Source organism: Dreissena polymorpha, chromosome 12 (assembly GCF_020536995.1).
Source record: "Dreissena polymorpha isolate Duluth1 chromosome 12, UMN_Dpol_1.0, whole genome shotgun sequence".
Classification (NCBI taxonomy): domain Eukaryota; kingdom Metazoa; phylum Mollusca; class Bivalvia; order Myida; family Dreissenidae; genus Dreissena; species Dreissena polymorpha.
In genome coordinates, this window is record NC_068366.1 from 54,661,327 (window position 1) to 54,682,328 (window position 21,002).

Sequence of the window (21,002 nt, forward strand, 5' to 3'; positions counted from 1 at the left end):
ACAATAAATGTTACACAGGTCAAATTGTTAATCACTTTAGCAAGCATTGCAATTAGCAAGTAATTAATTATCGATAATTTTCACAGTTAATTTTTATGGTTTGAAACAGTGGGTTATAAGTGTACATTCTGTGAATACCAGTAATTGTGGTTATTATTTCTTAAAATAATGTGACATTCTGGCAAGTCATATTACCTCCTCCCTAGCTCATTGTTCGAGAACCACTCCACAAAGTCCATGACCGCCCGCCCAATGCCGCTGGTACCGTCTTCCTGGTTGCCAAGGTGTATCCCAGAATGCAAGTTGTGCTCGATGATGTCCACCAGGTCCTGGCGCTGGTTGCTAGGCGGGCACCAGATTTCAGTGAACCTGTTCCGTAAGGCTGGCGAGAGCTGAAGTGTGGTTTAACTCTTTCAGTGCGGGAACCGAATTTTGAAGGCCTGTGCAAACAGTTTGGATCCAGATGAGACACCACAGAACGTGGCGTCTCATCTGGATCCAAACTGGTTGCTATTCTGATAGTATTCTTTGAAAAAAATCGAAGAACATGCTAATTTTAGAAATTTAGCAGACAACATTTTAGCAGACGACAAATTTCCCAGCATGCAAAGGTTTAAACATGGAACAAATGAGCCAGGTTCTGGGAAATCTGGGCTTAATGCATGTCAGTAAAGTGTCGTCCTGGATTAGCCTGTGCAGTTAACACAGGCTTATCAGGGAAAACACTTTCAACTTTAAATGTTGTTTTTTTGCTTTTAGAGGAGACCACCTTTAAACGAAAAATTCCATAAAAGCAGAATGTGTTTTCCTAGATAAGGCTGCGCAGACTGCAGGCCCTATTCTGGGATGGCACTTAATTTGTCTGGGATGGCACTTTATTTGTCTGGGATGGCACTTAATGTGTCTGGGATGGCAAAGACACTGGAAGATTTTGTTTGCCCAATGTAAACAGTTTTGGTAAACGGTCATTTGATTATCAAGGTTGTTCTCTCTGGAATGAATTGCCACAACATATAAGACAAGCTAAGAACCTCCTCAATTTCAAGTCCACCGTCAAAACCCATCTGCTTACTACTATTTGAGTTTCTTTTCTAGTTTTATTTGTATTTTAATAGTGCAAAGTAATGCAATGTAAATTCTGTGATACTTACTTCATGTCTGTGATTATGATCTCTGAGATTAATTTAGCATTCAATTTTGCTCATAAAGGTTTAATTAGTTGTTGTTTCTAGGTCAACTACATTCAATTTATTAAGGACCACAATGGAAATAAGGATTTACTTCCTTTTTGTGCTATCCTTGTATTTTAATGTTAGTGACATGGTTTAAATCTTTAGTACAACTTATTTTATGTGTAATATTATGTACCATGTTTTACATATTGTTAAAATATGAAATAAATGTATGAATGAATGAGTGCACCTGCATTAAGCCAAATCTTTCCAGAATGTGTCTCAAATACAAACACAGTGAATCTCCTTTTGTATCAGCAGGAGGGTAATCATATAGTCAATAAAAATTCCTTTATTTATTGCAAGTGAATAATTGCCATCCAATTAGACACAGGACAAAAATACATGGAAAACACAGACAGAAATGAATTTACTAGGGTCATTTCATTGCAGGGTCTATGTAAAGCTTAGAATTCGGGTTTTAAAGGACTTGTATAAACGCCAAACCTTACAACTAGCGTATAGCTATTCACTTAAATGTCACATTTACACAACTCACAAAACAATAATTCAGACCTAGTGTAAGCCTAGCCCAGAGTGAACTTCTTAAATGGCATGTTTACAGAAGTAGCAACATGTAAAATATACAATAATAATCAAGAAATAGTGTAAGCAAATTAGTTCTAAGGAAATAAAGGTCTCACAACTTTCCAATAAAATACATATTGCATGGACTTTGTTTTGAATATGATATACTAGTATTGAACTTGAGGAAATATTTTTTTTATAAAAAATTTCAGTTCATTATTTTCATAATTACTTGTAATGTAATAATACTGGGCATAAAAATGACAACTAAATTGCATACATAGTATATCAGTCAGAAAGAATAATCTCAATGTATATATATTTCATTAATTCTTTTTATGCTGAGCAAACCTGAAATGCGATTCCACTAGCATGAAAAAAACATTTATTTCCCAACATTTCTTGAACCCAAAATCATAAATTTGAAAATCCTTGGCAATCAGCAACACTGAATGTTTAATAATTTTATAATAATCATCTAAGTACCTTATATTTTCAATTGAAAAAGTTGAGCAATAACACAAATCTTGAAAAATCAATAAATTACCAACCTCCTTCTTCCCGAAGTCCCCACCAGGATTCATAGTGGCGAACACCTGGAAACCATCCTTAGCAACCACCTGCTCCACCTGATTGGTTGCCCCATCACCACCTCCTTTCTCAGCCAATAGGATTGTCCGCTCAGGTTCCAGCACGCTATTCAACCTTTCCAGCACGCTGTCGTCTGCCAATGAGATTTCGTCCACCAAAAACATGGTACCGCCTTTCATCGCCTGAACTAGTGGGCCGTCTACCCATTCAAACAGCTTGTCCTTATGTTCATCCTATGAAAATAAGAGACAGTACAAAATCAAGATTTGATACTTAATAATATATTGAACATTTTAAACAATGGAATCTATATGGTATATTTATACTTTCTTGATATTTATTTTGTTTCCAAATGTAACAAATGTATTAAATATGATATGGTCAAAGCCCATTTTTTTAAACTAATTTAGCATAGAAACAACTTGTATACAACAATAACTACGTTGAACTTGAAAGTATTAATTTTCCAAATATAATATATTCAACAAGAGATGTGTTCGTCAGAAACACAATGCCCCCTATTGCGCCGCTTTGAAAAAAACATGTTTTTTTTTTTACCTTTGACCTTGAAGGATGACCTTGGCCTTGAACTTCAACCACTCAAAATGTGCAGCTTCATGAGAACGCCGCTTTGATTTTTTTTTGACCTTTGACCTTGAAGGATGACTTTGACCTTCCACCACTCAAAATGTGCAGCTTCATGAGATACACATGCATGCCAAATATCAAGTTGCTATCTTCAATATTGAAAAAGTTATGGCCAATGTTAAAGTTTTCGGACGGACAGACGCCATATATTTGACATTTGACCTTGAAGGATGACCTTGACCTTGACCTTTCACCACTCAAAATGTTCAGATCCATGAGATACACATGCATGCCAAATATCAAGTTGCTATCTTCAATAGTGAAAAAGTTATGGCCAACGTTAAAGTTTTTTTTTCGGATGGACGGAAAGACTGACATACACACATACTGACATACTAACTGACAGACAGTTCAACTGCTATATGCCACCCTACCGGGGGCATAAAAATAAATCTTTTTCATATCAAATTGTTTAACAACAGGCAGATTTCAGTACTCATATCTTAAACACTAAACCATATAATATGACTAAATGCTTTGGAATTCACAACCACACTGAGTGACATCTAACTGCAACAAACATTTTTGAGCATGCAAAAATGATATAACTTGACATTCCATCAAACAAAAAGTCCTGCAATTTAATCTAGCAAAATACATTATTAACAAGCAAATTCGTTGAATTGATATCCCCCGCCAATATGCTTCTGGACACAAAAGTGTATATTTGTTACTCAGCTAAGAAGGCATTTTTTTATGATACAAAGGGACATAACTCCGGTATTAACAGATGGTGTACAATGCCATTTGGCGTGCATCATCCTCTTATCCATATATATACTCATACCAAGTTTCAATGAAATCCGCCAAAGCACTTCCAAGATATGGCTCCGAACACAAAAGTGCCGGCGGGACAGACGGAAAGACGACAACGCCAAAACAATATCCCTCCGCCTATGGAGGGGGATAATTAGAAATAGTATAAAACGCTGAAGGCCTCCATGCATTACAGTGACAGACAAGCCAGCAATAATGCTGATTGCACCCCAGCAGTTAACAATTGCGAACTGACTGACATTTTAGCATGAGCTGTATATAATAAACTGACTATATATCACAGACAATTGTTATACTTTTTTTAGGAAAGAAACTTTATTCTTCTGACAGACTAGCAATTATATTGTGACAACTCGAAAAGTTTGCATTGTGAAATTTACTACTAAGGTTTCCCACGACAAGAGCTCTGAGAGCACTTTATTGGCCCACTCAAATATCTTTTTTAAATTAACCTGAATAATGGACCTTGGACATAAATAAATGCACAAAAGAAGCATAATGATGTAAGGTATACAATGTATATTGTGGCGTCCGTCAGGATGGGGTTAATTGGCTTTCGGTGTATTATATTCATACAACAAGACTAGTTCTATTCATGCACTTTATAATTCGTTTTATAATGGAAAAGTAATGGAAAAGAAATGGGTTATAGTGTATAAATGATGTAAACAATTGACATAGCCAGCTTTACGTAAAAAACGACGTATAATCATCTTCATCATCATTAGTACTAGTATAAGTAGTATAAGTATTATAATTCTGAAAACTGCATTTCACTTAAGTATAAACAGTAAACAAATAGGCGTATAATGACAGGACTGGGTCATTACAATATACATGGTCATTAAAAGGAACATAACGAGCTAACATCATGTGACCTCACGGGTTCTGTACTTGGTCAATAAAGGAACATAACAAGCTTACATCATGTGACCTCACAGGTCTCATAGTTGGTCAATTTATGAACGTAACAAGCTTACGTCATGTGACCTCACGGGTCTCAGACCTCCCAGGAAGTCAGCACTCTCTGTGTGGAGGTGACAGTTCACGCTGTGTAGTCGGCTCTTGTAGATGGCTGCGTACAGCTGACACATTGTAGTCTTTCCACATCTTAAAGTATACACAAACTTGAGCTTTGACACAGTGAATAATTCCTCGTACTGCTTTTACAGCTTAGTTCAAGGGCAAATAACTTAGGAACATGTGGATAATTGGGAATACTAGTAAAGTCCTGAATATATAATATTCTACAGTGATGACATATTTGAAATTAAAAAAAATCACTTGAGAAATGTGGAGGTAGTTTGGAAAAGAAACATTTTAAGAAGACTGACAAACTAAAAATCTCTCTCTCAAACTTTGTATGCATGGGGAAAACATACACTTTTGGCTACTCTAAAAATAGATAATATGGATTTAAAAATAACAGCACTCATTAATGAGTCTTGTTTAAAAAATTGAAAACTAATAACTGTATTAACAACGGAAACTAAATTCACACATGCAAGCAAGATAAAAATCACTAAAAACATGAACAGAGAAAATACAAGAGCTGTCAGAGGACAGCGCGCTCGACTATTCGAGTGTTTGACAGTATAACGTAAGCCATCATGGGGAAATTGTTCATATTCAATAATTTATTAGACCATCTTTCAAAAAAAAAAAAAATGTAAAAGGGGCCATAATTATGTCAAAATGCTTGATACAGTGGTCTGCTCTTGTTTATAGGTTGGGGTCATGTTGGTAAACAAGTATGCAACATATAAAAGCAATATGTCAAAGGATATAGGAAATATTTGGAGTAGTACGCAAACTTTAACATAGATTTATCAATAATATGCATATTGTTAGTATAAAAGGGGCAATTATTATGACAAATGCTTGATAGAGTTGTCTGCTCTTGTTTATAGGTTGGGGTGATGTTGGTAAACAAGTATGCAAAATATAAAAGCAATATGTCAAGGGACAATGAAAATAAATGGGGTAGTACGAAAACTTTAACATTTGCTGCATATTCTAAGTGGAAAAGGGGCCATAGTTATGACAAAATGCTTGATAGAGTTGTCTGCTCTTGTTTATAGGTTGGGGTCATGTTGGTAAACAAGTATGCAAAATATGAAAGCAATATGTCAAGGGACAAAGAAAATATTTGGGGTAGTACGAAAACTTTAACATTTGCACGCAGACGCTAACGCTAACACTAACGCTATCGCTAACGCCGACGCTGGGGTGAGTAGGATAGCTCCACTATATATATTTCATATATAATAGTCGAGCTAATAAAATGCTATGGTTTTTAAATATAATATAGTTAAAAAAAAATATGAACTAATGGGGATTTACAAGGATTTAAAACAAAAAATTGTAAACATGAACTTGAAATATTATTAGACAACCAAAAATAAACTTTAAAATTAAAAACAAGAGCATGGATTTTTAACTGCCTTAAACAATAACTTTTGTAGGGGACAGATTAAATTCAATTCATACCCAGTTTCTCCAACCAAGAGTACTGGTTCCTTGTATTTGATGGCCTGACCAATCAGAACCGCCAATCTTCGCATGCTGGAGGTCCAAACGATGTGATGAAAGCCCTCTGCTGATTGGTCAAGAACACTTTCCAGTGTTGACTTGGAAGTCAGGGAAGTGGACTGGTTCAGTGTAAACAAACTTTCAGTCGAGAGTTTGCATTTGAAATGTTTCTCAATGACCTCTTTAATGACCTCTGCTTCTTCGGGTTTACGGACACGCCCAGCTAGTAGCATGTACCCTGGTAATGTCCATTATAAAAACAGGTTATTTGAGTTGTAAGGCTTTTACCTAGTATAAACTGCACACTCTTATTGATTGAGACAAAGTGAATATGAGCCATGCTTTGTGTAAAGGGGCTTTAATGCATGTGCATAATGTGTTGTCCCAGATTAGCCTGTGATGTCTGCACAGGCTTATCAGGGACAACACTTTCCGGCTTAACTAGATTTTTGCTAAGAAGACTTTTTTCAAACGAAAAATATCATAAACAAGCAGAAAGTGTCGTCCCTGATTAGCCTGTACGTACTGCACAGACTAATCTGGGACCACACTTTACGCACATGCATTAAACTCCCCTATTTTCAGAGCATGACCCGTATATATATTCAAAACAGACATAAGTGGAGAAGAAAAATGTAAAACTATTGGCTCTAATACTACCTCTTGTAAATGTTTCTTCTAGTTCTAACTGTTTTTAAAATATAATATAGTATCTGAACTTCTGAAATTGTGTTAAAGAATTTAAAAGTTAGTTTTCAAAAAGAATATGGTACATGCAGTATCAATATAAAGGCAAGTAAAAATAAAGTAGATATGTCTACTACATATATCAATGAGTTATTCTACATCAAGGACATTGCAATATTTCACTTTAACTAATATTGAGATATGACTGACAGTGTACACTAATTATCCATTCAGAAAGTTGGAAATTAATTATTTAACAGATCTGTCTTTCAGAAACTTTCTCACAGTGTAAAATAACATGTGACATAAGAAGCTGTTATAAAAACCTCAGCAAACATTATTTGGTTAATTCAATAATTTAAAAATCTTCACAGGGCGTAATCACCATCATCGACATTAGCAGTGTGAACAAGGGCTGTTTGTAAAACATGCATGCCCCCCTATATGGGCTATAAGTTGTAGTAGCAGCCATTGTGTGAATACGTTTTTTGTCACTGTGAACGGTGGTGGTGGTGGTGGTGCTGGTGGTGGTGGTGGTGGAGGAGGAAGAGGAGGAGGAGGAGGAGGAGGAGGAGGAGGAGGTGGTGGTGGTGGGCGGAGGAGGAGGAGGAGGAGGAGGAGGAGGAGGAGGAGGAGGAGCAGCAGCAGCATTACAATACCAATACTTAAGAATGATCAAATGGGAAAAGGTAACCTAGCACTGGCAGTAAATATGGGGCTCATTTACAGGTCAGATTTGGAATCTCTGCTGTAAAATGAGATTTTAAATGAATTAAAGGGAGGCAAATGCTGTAATAAAAAGGACATGCATAAACGGTAGTCGTTTCCCTTCTTTGAACCATGCTAAATCCTTAAAATGCCTATTTCCAGTAACTGTGACCTTCACCTGTGACCTTTGACCTAGTGACCTCAAAATCAATAGGGGTCATCTGCGAGTCATGATCAATGTACCTATGAAGTTTCATGATCCTAGCCCCAAGCGTTCTTGAGTTATCATCCGGAAACCACCTGGTGGACGGACCGACTGACATGAGCAAAGCAATATACCCCTTCTTCTTCGAAGGGGGGCATAAAAAGCAAGCCTTAATTTTTATGTTATTACTTCATCAAAAATCTTACAAGTCCACTTATATGACTCCAAGAATCTCAGCAAGCTCAGTTCAAAATGTATCACCATAGCTTGTGGATTTCGTTCACAGTTGTTACCTTGATCAGCCAGGTGCTTATCCCAGTTATAGAACTTCCTGTCATCCAGCTCTGGGCACTTGTACCTCTGCGCCCAGCGGAAGAGGTCACGCAGGGTCATGAAGCCCGTCTTGCCGGCAAACACACCTGAGCCCCGGCGCCGAGTCTGCAGCTCCAACATCACGCCCACCAGACGTCTGGCGTACGAGAGTGGGATCTCGGAGCGCTCGTGGAGAATCGTCTCAAGCTCTTTGTTCGGGATTGCGTCAAAGTGCAACTCGACGAATCGGTTTCTGAAGGCTCTTGATAACATCTGAAAAGAAATATTAGGCAAGTTTTGTATGTAGGTATTCATTGATAAGAATTATTCTGTAATAGATAGAGGCTATTTGTTGGATTCAGTGGAATATCGATGATCGATATTCCATCAAATCCAAAATTTTTTTTTTTAATTTATGCTTTTTTTCGTAAAAAAATGACCTCATTTCACAGTAAAACAGTGAAAATTATTGATATTTTTCATTGTTATTTTTCAGTGTTTGAAACAGTGAATGATCAGTTTTAATTCAATGATATTTCTCTATAAACCACCAGAAAGCATAAACTAAATATCTATAAACTTTAAATTTTATCCTTTTTTTCTTGTATCGCAAAATAATTAGAATAAAAGTATTTTAAAATGATGAAAGATTTTATAGGAAATGTAAATTTGGCACTAGATATGAAAGTGGTAAAACATGCAAATGACCTGAATAGCTTAACAAAGACTAACACCAAACTGTTTACTGCAAGCAATTGATGTGAGTCAAGCTTAGTAAAAGATTTATAAATTAATACAGCAACCAAGTAAAACTCTGAAATTTGTTTCAGTTATGGTGGCGGATCAAACCACTTCAAATATAAAGAAAGTCAAACTGCAGCTGCACAAGAAGGGAGAAAACTTGACACAGCACCTGTTTCTTTTTTTAATGGAAACAAGAGATTTGTTTGTCAGAAACACAATGCCCCCTATTGCGCCGCTTTGAAATAAAATTTCAATATATCATTTGGCAGGTTTAGAAATTATCTCCCTTTTTAAAGCTTATTTGTGTATTTTTTTACTTTTGACCTTGAAGGATGACCTTGACCTTTCAACACTCAAAATAAGCAGCTTCATGAAATACACAGTCATACATGCCAAATATCAAGTTGCTATCTTCAATATTGCAAAAGTTATGGCCAATGTTAAAGTTTTCGGACGGACTGACGGACGGACTGACAGATGGACTGACAGATGGACTGACAGACAGTTCAACTGCTATATGCCACCCTACCGGGAGCATTAAAAATTGACACAGCACCTGTTTCTTTTTTTATGGAAAATAAGAAATTGCAAAATAGTTCGACAAGCATTAGACACATTACAAATATGAGACACATTTGATAAAACATCAAAACAACAAAAACATCCAGAAACCTTTCTGCCACCGTAATGGCCAGGAGGATTCTGGGTAGCAAACAGCATGAAGCGGCTGTGTGCCTTCACCGTCTCCTGGGTCTCCGGGATGAAGAGTTCTCTATTGTCGTCAAGGAGACGGTTGAGAGCCTCGAGCACATCGCTAGGGGCCAGGTTGAGCTCATCTAGGATGATCCAGTGACCGAGCTTCATGGCCTCAACCAGGACACCTGGTGGTAGAATTTTGGTTGCATTGATAAAATAAATATTGCAACTGGAAATTCCGTGCAATACAATGTAGGAACATAAATAACCCTTTTCATTTCATGTGCTGATAAATATCTTACTATTAAACACATTTAAATTGCCCCAACCATGCAAAACAAATGCAAACAAAAAACAGAAAAAGCAAGACAGTTATCTTTATAATGTCAGTGTCAATAAATTAGCACTATTTGTTCGCTTTTTTCCTTTACAGTTTTCTATATGTTTTTTCCTTATGTTTCATTTTTGTCCTCTATTAAATTTGAAGATTAGCTTTACCTTCTTTAAAGGCCAGTTTGCCGCTGTCGTCTGCAGCGTAGCACCCGACATACTCCTGCAGATCTGTGTGCTCATGGTTATTGACGCGCACACAGGTGTTCCCACTACTCTGGGCCAGCCAATGGATGAGACTGGTTTTACCCACTGACGTCTCTCCCTGTAGAAGGACGGGGTGTTGCCTAGACATAGAATATATATATTTATCATTGAAAAAAATTAGTTTTGTATTTTGATTTATTAAATGGATCAGGTTATTTAGTTGTGTTTTTTATTATTATTCTACAAATCAGTTGATTTAATTATTCTTTATCAAAAGAACCAAGAATGTCCATGATACTTAAAAGTATTTATTATTTTTAGTGATTTTGTATAAGAGAATCAGGTTTTTTGAGTTTATTGAAAAGTTTGGAATCTTTTTTGGGAAACTTTGGTCAGATTTTAGGGATGTTCCTTTTTTTGCCATTGGGAGACAGCCTTGAAGAGCCTGTCATTTTGGGCCAAAAAATCATTGGCTAGATTAAGTCAATTTAAGTAATTTGTTCATGACACCTCACGGCAGGGCTAATTTTTTACTCATGGGACTTTATCAAAAACACCTTAGTAGAGGACAACTAGTTACATGCCAAATATTACACCTTCTGCTTGGTTGATTTTTAAGAAGATGATTTACAAAGTTATTTCACAATATCAGTCTATATAAGTTACGTGACGGTGTGGCATGGATAGTTTCGATCCCTGGGGCATGATTGAAACAATAATTATTCAAGACCTCTATCTGACATCACATACCAAGCAGTGAATGTTGTGGTAAAACGCAAATGATTTTTGAAATTATCATTCTAGATAAAATCTTCATAAAGCATAATTATTATCTTTGTGTTGTTAGCAAGTTTGTCTAGAGGGGAAGGAACAAACATTGTGCAAGAGAACTTATAGATCTATGAAGTTACATAACAAATATTCAAGCTCAGGGTTTGTGGTTTCTTAAGATCATTACTATATAAGTCAATGTATAGGTATCTGAGGCCTAGCCAGTTTTAACCCATTGGACATGATATGAACTAACTTAGTAGAGGACAACTATACAATTTAACACATCATATATTAAACCCTTGACCCTTGAAGTTCTAGTGAAGATTCTTTACTATAAAAGTGTTCATAAATGATATGAACCCTGGGTGGGGTCCAATTTTAATCCAGGGGCATCATTAAACAAGAGATGTGTTTGTCAGAAACACAATGCCACCTATTATGCCATTTTGAAGCGATTTATTTAACCTTTGACCTCAAAGGATGGCCTTGACCTTGACCTTTCACCTTTCACCACTAAAAATTTGCAGCTCCATGAGAAACACATGCATGCCAAATATCAAGTTGCTATCTTCAATATTGCAAAAGTTATGACCAAGGTTGAAGTTTAGGGAAAGAACAAAAGAGTGACAGAATGACAGACAAGCCAAAAACAATATACCCCATATCATTCGATCCGGGGGCATTAAAACAACATAATCAAGGACCACTATACAATGCTACACACCAAACATAAAATCCCTGACCTTTGAGGTTTCAAAGACAAAATAAATAAGTTTTCATTCTTACAATCTATTTTTTGAATTTTTGGATTTTGTTAACAGACTGGAATGATTTTAACAACTTTGAAAAACGGTCACCCAAATATAATTTCTGCAAGTTCTTGTAAAAATGTGACCAATAATTGCCGAGGAAAATTCAGTTTAATTAAAACAATGCAATAGGCACGACACTTGAGAGACAAAAGGAGTTCCCAAAACCTCCCAAAAATTCACCCAGTGCACTACACAGGGAAAAAAAATTAAAGATCAAATGAATATGTCTTGACAAGGCATTCATAGACAATTAAAGGTTTTGTCAGGGATCCAAATAGGTTTCTGCATGATAAATAATAATTATTAGAGAATCTCTAATATTTCTAATATATTATTATTTCATATATTAAGAAAATCCCTAAAATAAAACAAAAACAAAGAAAACAATACAAACCCAACCTACCCAGAAGAGACAACCCTCACCAGGTCCCTCAAATTCGCCCGCACAGACGGCGTCAAAATATAGTCTTGCGGTGTGAAGGGTTCCAGATCACCAACCCCTACCCAGTAGCCCTCAAAGTTCAAACAGCGGCCCCTAGTGGGGGCTGGCAGGGCCTGTTTCAGGACAGCCTTGACATTGGCTTTGCCCAGGACATGTTGGGAGACCAGCTGCTCCACGACAGGGTGAGAGGAGCGGTCTAGCTGGGTCAGGAAGCTCAGGCAGAAACCCTTGGCGAGGAAAAAGAGAATAATAAGTTAGTGAAATCCCTTCTAAACGAAAACCCAGTTAAGGACGAAAGTGTCGTCTTTGATTAGCCTGTGCAGACTGCACAGGCTAATCTGGGACGACACTGTATGCACATGCATTAATAGGTTAGTGTTAAATACAGAAAAGTTAATTATGCAAGGCTTAAGAAACTTTAACTGGCAGCCTTGGCACACCTCACAATGGGATAAAAAAGTAGTTTATCCTTTCTCAGCAAAATTATAAATTTTATAATTATAATTAATCTCATCAACAACCCTCTGTGCTCCATGTTTTAAGTTATGAGGTCCCCATAATCGTTACAAAAATTGTCATCATTATTATCATAAATACCATTATTAACATTATTGACAACATCACCATCTTTATCATCAGAATCACTTTGTTGGTGTTGATTGATAATGATGGCAATAATAATTATGATCATTATTATCATGAATCATTAATAATCACTAAACCAAAACTGTTACTTTTATTACTATTATCATTGAGATAATAAATAAACCTAACATAAAGTTTACATAAATGCACAGCATGGCTACCACGATTACATATAGTTTCCGACTAACATGAATTTTCATATGAAAAATAAAACTTCCAATCACAAAAGAATGCACATTAAACCAAATGTTAACGGCATTAAAAACCAAAACACACAACAAATGATAACCATTCTAACCTCATACAACGACCTCGGTATTGAGTCACAACTATTCTTTGCTGCAAACTTCAGCGCCCTGCATAGTGTACGTAAGCTGTAATGTGGTGGGTGCCCGGTCCCGTCGGTCAGCCTGCGCGATGCCTCACCTCGTATGGTCAGGTAGAATTTTACAATGCCGTCCACCTGTCCGGCAGTGAGAGATAGCCCACGCAGATAGTCACACACGAGGATCTTCAGATCCTGGCTGTCTTCCAGTTCATCCACGTACAGCTCTGTGAATCTGCAGAACAACAGTGTGAATCAGAATCTATGCAGACATGCAGAAATGAACTTTGCTCTGAGGTAATGGGGTTTAATGTATAAGTGTAAAGAGTTGTCTCAGATAAGCCTGTTAAGTCTGCACAGGCTAATCAGGGACAACACTGTCCGCCTAAACTGGATCAGCCAAGAAGAGACTTCTATAATAAACAAGAGGGCCATGATGGCCCTGAATCGCTCACCTGACTCATTAAGATCAGATGAAAACTATGACCTCTATTGTCTACACAATGTTTTTCTATGATTTGACCTAGTGACCTAGTTCCTGAATCTAGATGACCCAAATACAATCCCAATCCAGATTTCATCAAGATAAACATTCTGACCACAGTTCATAAATATTGGATGAAAACTGTGACCTCTATTGTTAACACAAGGTTTTTCTATTTATTTGACCTAGATTTTTACCCCAGATGACCCAAATACAATCCCACCCAGATTTCATCAAGAATTCTGACCAAATTTCATAAAGGTTGGATGAAAACTGTGATCTCTAATGTCTACACAAGGTTTTTCTATTATTTAACCTAGTGACCTAGTTTTTGACCCCAGATGACCCAAATAAAATCCCAACCCAGATTTCATCAAGATAAACATTCTGACCAAATTTCATAAAGATTGGATGAAAACTTTGACCTCTATTGTCTACAGAAGGTTGTTCTATTATTTGACCTAGTGACCTTGTTTTTGACCCCAGATGACCCAAATACAATCCCAAACCGGATTTCATCAAGATAAACATTATGACCAAATTTCATCAAGATTGGATGCAAACTGTGACCTCTACTGTCTACACAAACAAATTGTTGACGGACGGACGCACGGACACACGCAGGCACGCACAACGGACGCTGGACATCACACGATCACATAAGCTCACCGTGTCACTTCATGACAGGTGACCTAAAAATATGTGTCGGAGATAAACATGAACAGTTGTGGTTAAAATCCCATAGAAACAAGGGCTGTTTGTAAAACATGCATGCCCCCCTATATGGGCTATAAGTTGTAGTAGCAGCCATTGTGTGAATACGTTTTTTGTCACTGTGAATGGTGGTGGTGGTGGTGGTGGTGGTGGTGGTGGTGGTGGTGTAGTAGTAGTAGTAGTAGTAGTAGTAGTAGTAGTAGTAGTAGTAGTAGTAGTAGTAGTAGTAGTAGTAGTAGTAGTAGTAGAAGTAGTTGTAGTAAGTAGTAGTAGAAGTAGTAGTAGTAGTAGTAGTAGTAGTAGTAGTAGTGGAAGTAGTAGTAGTAGTAGTAGTAGTAGTAGTAGTAGTAGTAGTAGTGGTAGTAGTAGTAGTAGTAGTGGTCTAAAAGTAGTAGTAGTAGGGCAGGTAGAAGTCGAAGTGGTGGTGGTGGTGGTGGTGGTGGTGGTGGTAGTAGTAGTAGTGGTAGTAGTAGTAGACGTAGTAGTAGTAGTAGTAGTAGTAGAAGTAGTAGTAGTAGTAGTAGTAGTAGTAGCATTAGCAGTAGCAGAAGCAGTAGCAGCCTTACAAGACCAATACTTAAGAATGATCAAATGGAAAAGGTAACCTAGCACTGGCAGTAAATATGGGGCTCATTTACAGGTCAGATTTGGAATCTCTGCTGTAAAATGAGATTTTGAATGAATTAAAGGGAGGAAAATCTGTAATAAAAAGAACATGCATAAACCGTAGTTGTTTCCCTTGTTTGAACCATGCTAAATCCTTACAAGTTTGGAAAGAATTGGATGAAAAATTTGGACTTTATTGCATAAACACCATTTTCTCAATTCAAGGGGAGGTAATTCTGTACTTCATGGACCAATAATGCTCATTTTTTGTAGGGTTTGTGTCCTCATTGATATAAAGACACTGTGCAAATTTGGAAAGGATCGGACAAAAAATGTGGAAGATTTTTTAAAGTTTTCACAAAATAGGCAAAAACGAATAAACATGCAAAGTTCAACGAGCTCCTGCGGCCATGTTTTTTGACGAATCAAATTTCTTTGAACAACTTTTTCAGGGGAGCCTTCAAAGGTCATCCCTGTGAATTTTTTTTTAAATCTGATGAGCGGTTTCTGAACAGAAGATTTTTTAAGGTTTTTACCACATATGGTCATGGCGGCCATCTTGGTTATGTGATCAATTTTTTTTAAACAATTCTTTTGTCCCATGACCTTGGGATGCTCCACATGAAATTTAGTTGAAATTGGCTCAATGGTTTAGTAGAAGAAGATGTTTACAAATTGTTTACAGACATACAGACGGACGGACGGACGCCGGATGATGAGTGATCACAATAGCTCACCCCGAGCTATCGCTCAGGTGAGCTAAAAAACTATAAAAGCAGAAAGTGTCGTCCTTGATTAGCCCGTGTGACAAAACTTTATGCATATGAATTAAAACTCGTTTTCCCATCCCAAGGCTCATTTATTTTACTTGTTTTACGACATTGTCCATGGACAATTAAGTTCATAGTAAGACATTTATTTGTCAAAAATCAACACTTGATGTCTTCATAAACATAATGATGACTTATTCGACCATTCTGATACATATTTTCATTAAAACTATATAAAACCAATTTATTTAAATTAATGTATAAATATAATAATATATTACATAATTAACGTCGACATTATTTTTACAATTATACTAATCCCAAAACAAGTAGACAGGAAAATAGAGCTCTGCAGACAATTTAATTACCCATGTTTGTCATATTATTTCAATAAATATAATTCTGAAAATTAAGAACATAACTACATGTATTCTATTAAATAGTAAAATTAAAGGACATTAAAAGGATACTGGAATTTCTCACCATAGTAACCTATACCTGCTTATGTTGCCTGCAGCCACAGAGCTCCAGACAAGAGCCATACAGCCGTAAATACGGCTTTTTAACGAAGGTTTACGCATTTATTTTTATAAAATGGATGTACAATTCCGACTTTAATATCCTTTTTACGCAATTACGAAAAAAATCTGGCCGTACTGATACGTTCGCGTCAGCGCGGCGTGATGTGCTGGTCTCTAACCTAACGGCGACTGGGTTCCAGTATTATTGTCTATTTTGTTGCGTGATTTCCGTTAACTCGTAAACCAGTAAAAAACAATATGTCTGCGCGCAATGGAAGGCCGTCAAAAAAACACTTTGCTGTCATATAATGTTTTAGACACCGTCGTCTAACCATCCTGACATTCAATCTGTAAACCCAGAAAAAGACATTGTCGCCCCTATATGAAACGATCTGATTGCATCAGTGGCTAAAAACGTTAGAAAACAAGATTGGAAACGGATCCAAAAAAAAAAGTGGAAGATTGGAAAACCGAATATGAGACAGTGACATTAGTGTTCATTTACTTAGCTAACTAGTTGGCTTGTGTTTTCTTGTCAAGTAAATGAAAAAAATAGTATTTAAATTTGTAAATATATTTGCATCATAATTCAGAATGGAAAACCTCATAAAGTGACAGTTTAAGAAGCTAAATATATATATTATTATTGCTGCAAATGTTTTTGTTAAGTTAGTTATAAACCCTTCAATTTATCCAAGAACACGGGTAGTACAATACAACTTGTATTTTTGAATATGGTAGTACAGGTACTAATTGATTTTCAGTGTAACTCCTTTTCTTTCTGTCTGTGGCAGTACTGTTACTTATTTCACAAATCCTTATCTGGAGCTCTGAGCCATATGTAGTGACTTGTAACAATGAAAAATTGATCCAATGGGCATTATTTGAACGAATTTTGTAGAGAACCACAATTCAATGTTATGTACCACATATCAAACCTCTGGCCTATGGGCTTCAGAGAAAAAGATTCATTTAGTTAATTTGCTATACCATTCTATATAAACTAATTGACCCCCTGCCTGTGAATCCCAGTTTCATCATTTGATGACAAAGTTTTTGGCAAAGATACAATATTACATATCAAATACGACACATCTGATCTGAATTTTCTAGTTTCAGGGACGTATTTTTTGGTTTATTCGGTCTATACAACCAGCAAAAATGTGAACTGAAATTGGAAAAGGGGCTTAACTTATGTTAGGCAAATAACAAGTTATAGATAGGAACAGCTAAACTATTTCATCTTGCATATGAATGTAAAGGGATTTACCTATTTCTGATGCCAGGTGACAGATCCTTTTTGCCCACATCTGTAGCGGGGTTCATACAGGCGAACAGGCGGAAATTGGAGTGTCGCACCACTGGCTCCAAATCTCTGAAATGATCACAAGGCACTAAAACCGTGTTTGGGCCTGATCTAGAGTAAAGTAATCATTTGTAGAAGACCAACTCAATACTGTTTGTAACAGACAAAATTAACATTAACCTGTATATATTTTCATCACCTCAGCACCTTTTCCCAAAAGTAGACAAGATGTGTTTGTGAAACACTATGTCCCCTCATATATTTGATCTTTTTCCTTGATGGATGACCTTGACCTTTCACCACTCAAAATGTGCAGCTCCACAAGATACACATGCATGTCAAATATCAAGTTGCTATCTTCAATATTGCAAAAGTTATGGCCAATGTTAAAGTTTGATGAAAACAAACCAACTAACAGACAGGGCAAAAACAATATGACATACAAAACCACCAGACAACCCTTTTCTGCTCAGATACGTATTTTAACGTGTTTGTAGTCCATTAGAAAATCAAATTCAGTTAGAGCATTCTTTGGTCAATTGGTTAAAGACCATTCTTACTGGATTCAAGTTTCCAGAGGCTTCATTTCTAACCCTTAGGTACTGATGAGCAGCAAACAGCATAAAACCCAAAAAGACTGTGAGTTACTTGCAGGCTTTTCTGGTTTTATGCTGGTTCCACACAGCTATTTTTACTCTGCTTCTGAGAGGAAAAGGGGGAAAGCCACACACCTTGAAATGAAATTCATGGCATAGTAAATTTAAGTATAAATATGAAACACATTTTACATATGCCAATTAGAATATATGTGGTGGTTACAAGGTAGAAATCCGTCTTTTTTTGCGCTTTAAAACTTAAAAATAATCGCGTCTGTTGAAATGGACATATACGTATAGAAATCCTACTTTCGGTTTTAAAATTAAAAAAATAATAACAAATTACTAGCTAACTATGCTATAGATTTAATGACATTTTTGCCCACTTTAAAATTACATCTCTATGTTTTGATTAACATGTATTTCATTTCAAAGTGTGTGGCTTTAAGGTGACAATATTTTCCAGTGCCCTACCCGCGTTCCATGAGCAGTATGGAGCCCGCAGTACTCTCCAGTAGCCCACTGAGGCACTCAAGCGTTTCCATGGCGGCAAGGTTAATCTCATCCAGTAACACCCAGTCGCCCGCTCGTATAGCCTTCACTAGACTGCCCTGAACATTTGGAGGAAGAGACTCAATTACTAACACAATTCATGAACTTGTTTTATAAATTATATTGTACAAATATGACAGTTGTCAGATTCTTTATATTCTGATCTACTTTAATCACTATCATTTGTCAAGGTTAAAAATTTCTAACTACAGTCCACTCCCGTTATCTCGGCATCGGATATCTCGATATTCTCTATATGTCGAAGTAAGCTCAATGTCCCATTTTTTCCCTTCTTTGTCTATATAAATAAACATCGCTTATCTCGATTTTCGTTATGTCGAATAATTCGATATGTCAATATAAAATTGTGTCCCCAGTCCCGATTTTACATGTATTTACTCTGGTTCATCTCGAAGTGCGAATAACTGTCTCAGAGTGGGCAAAAGGTGAGAAAAAATTTCTTTGATACTTCACCGTCCCGCTTCGCCCGGCTGCTCCCGATACTGTGCGGTAGGAAATTGATCCGTTAATTGCATCACTGATCACACGTGTATAATGTCAGTAGCGATTAACACTTGAGTAAGGCCTGTCACTTTAACTGTCACTTTTTAACATCAATATTAACTGCAATTAATTCACAGTCTGCCGAAAGGCCGAAAGACTATTTGTTTTTACAAACAACATTCCAAAACGCATTGAGTTATATTTTTGCGTATATAAACCGTTGCAAGTTTACAGAATGTTGTTCTATCACTGAACTCCAAAACTCATTATCATGGCTTACTTGAAAGAATATTTCAAACTACAAAATGTACATGTACAGTTCAGTATTCCGGAACGTGATTTACGCATGTTCAGATGGAAAACCCTCGTCTTGATTGGACGTCAATTGCATCATTACTTTAAATAGCAACATTACCGGATGTTTACTCGACAATTTAGAAAAATTATAACCGCATGTGTTCATGCAATGTTGTAATACTTAAAACGCCATTTTAAGCAATGAAATAGCAAAAGTAATCTTGCCTTGTAAAAACGCGTATATATCAGGAAGGGAGTATTATGCCACACGGTGACGGCTTTAGTTAGACCACTTAGCAGGTATTTAAATGCTAAAAACAGGGTAAATTTTCATCTCATTTTTTTCTTTGAAAACGCCGAATCGGATATCTCGAACTCTCGTTATCTCGATATTTTTTCTTGTTCCCGCCGACTTCGAGATAACGAGAGTGGACTGTACATGTAAAAAATAATTTCCGGCAAAAGTATCTAATACTTATAATTAGTGTGTGTGTATTCTTGTGAATTTGAAGCAATTCTTTATTGAGTGTATTCTCTCCTGTATGGCCATCATCCCTAGAAAATGTGTTACCTGTTTTATGAAGAACAGGCATAAAACACAAACAATTGCAAAAACCTACCTCAACAAATGTAAATGCCAGTGCATTTTCTGTCTGCTGGACCTGTAACTTCAACTGACCAAGTCTCTTGTATAGGGCTGTCCATTTCTCCAAAATATTTGCTTCTGAAAAAAAAAATGCTTCTGCAATATGAAAAAGAACACATACTTACCTTCTGCAATATGAAACAAGAGATGTGTTTTTCAGAAACACAATGCTCCCTACTGCGCCGCTTTGATACATGTTATTTTTTTACCTTTGACCTTGACCTTTCATCACTCAAAATGTGCAGCTCCATGAGATACACATGCATGCCAAATATAAAGTTGCTATGTGAAGGGACATAAAAGTTATGAGCATTTTTTAAAACCTAAATGTGAAACCTAAATGCAAAGTGTGACGGAAGGACAGACGGACGGTCTGATCACTATATGCCCACCTTAGGGGGCATAAAAAAACTTACCTTCTGCAATATGAAAAACAAGAGCTGTGTTCGTAAAACACAATGCCCCCTACTGCGCCGTTTTGAAGCCATATATTTTACCTTTGACCTTGAAGGACGACCTTGACCTTTCACCAATCAAAATGTGCAGCTCCATGAGATACGCATGCATGCAAAATATCGAGTTGCTATCTTCAATATTGCAAAATTTGACCTTTGACCTTGATGGATGATCTTGACCTTTCACCACTCAAAATGTGCAGCTCCATGAGATATGCATGAATGCCAAATATCAAGTTGCTATCTTCAATATTGCAAAATTTGACCTTTGAGCTTGAAGGATGACCTTGACCTTTCACCACTCAAAATGTGCAGCTCCATGAGATACACAAGCATGCCAAGTATCAAGTTACTAT

At 36.6% G+C, this 21,002-nt stretch overlaps 1 protein-coding gene across 1 annotated transcript in view; it reads right to left on the reverse strand.

Moving 5' to 3' along the window:
• LOC127852623 (midasin-like) overlaps positions 1-21,002 on the reverse strand; it is a 93,595-nt gene that overhangs the window by 49,625 nt on the left and 22,968 nt on the right. Inside the window, exons 17-28 of the mRNA XM_052386575.1 lie at positions 20,166-20,269; positions 18,667-18,803; positions 17,561-17,665; positions 13,169-13,430; positions 12,187-12,452; positions 10,159-10,337; positions 9,637-9,845; positions 8,202-8,493; positions 6,267-6,546; positions 4,757-4,886; positions 2,312-2,584; positions 196-392 (exon numbers count right to left, since the gene is read on the reverse strand). Coding sequence (XP_052242535.1) covers positions 196-392; positions 2,312-2,584; positions 4,757-4,886; positions 6,267-6,546; positions 8,202-8,493; positions 9,637-9,845; positions 10,159-10,337; positions 12,187-12,452; positions 13,169-13,430; positions 17,561-17,665; positions 18,667-18,803; positions 20,166-20,269 — 2,434 coding nt within the window. The remainder of the gene's footprint in view (positions 1-195; positions 393-2,311; positions 2,585-4,756; positions 4,887-6,266; positions 6,547-8,201; positions 8,494-9,636; positions 9,846-10,158; positions 10,338-12,186; positions 12,453-13,168; positions 13,431-17,560; positions 17,666-18,666; positions 18,804-20,165; positions 20,270-21,002) is intronic.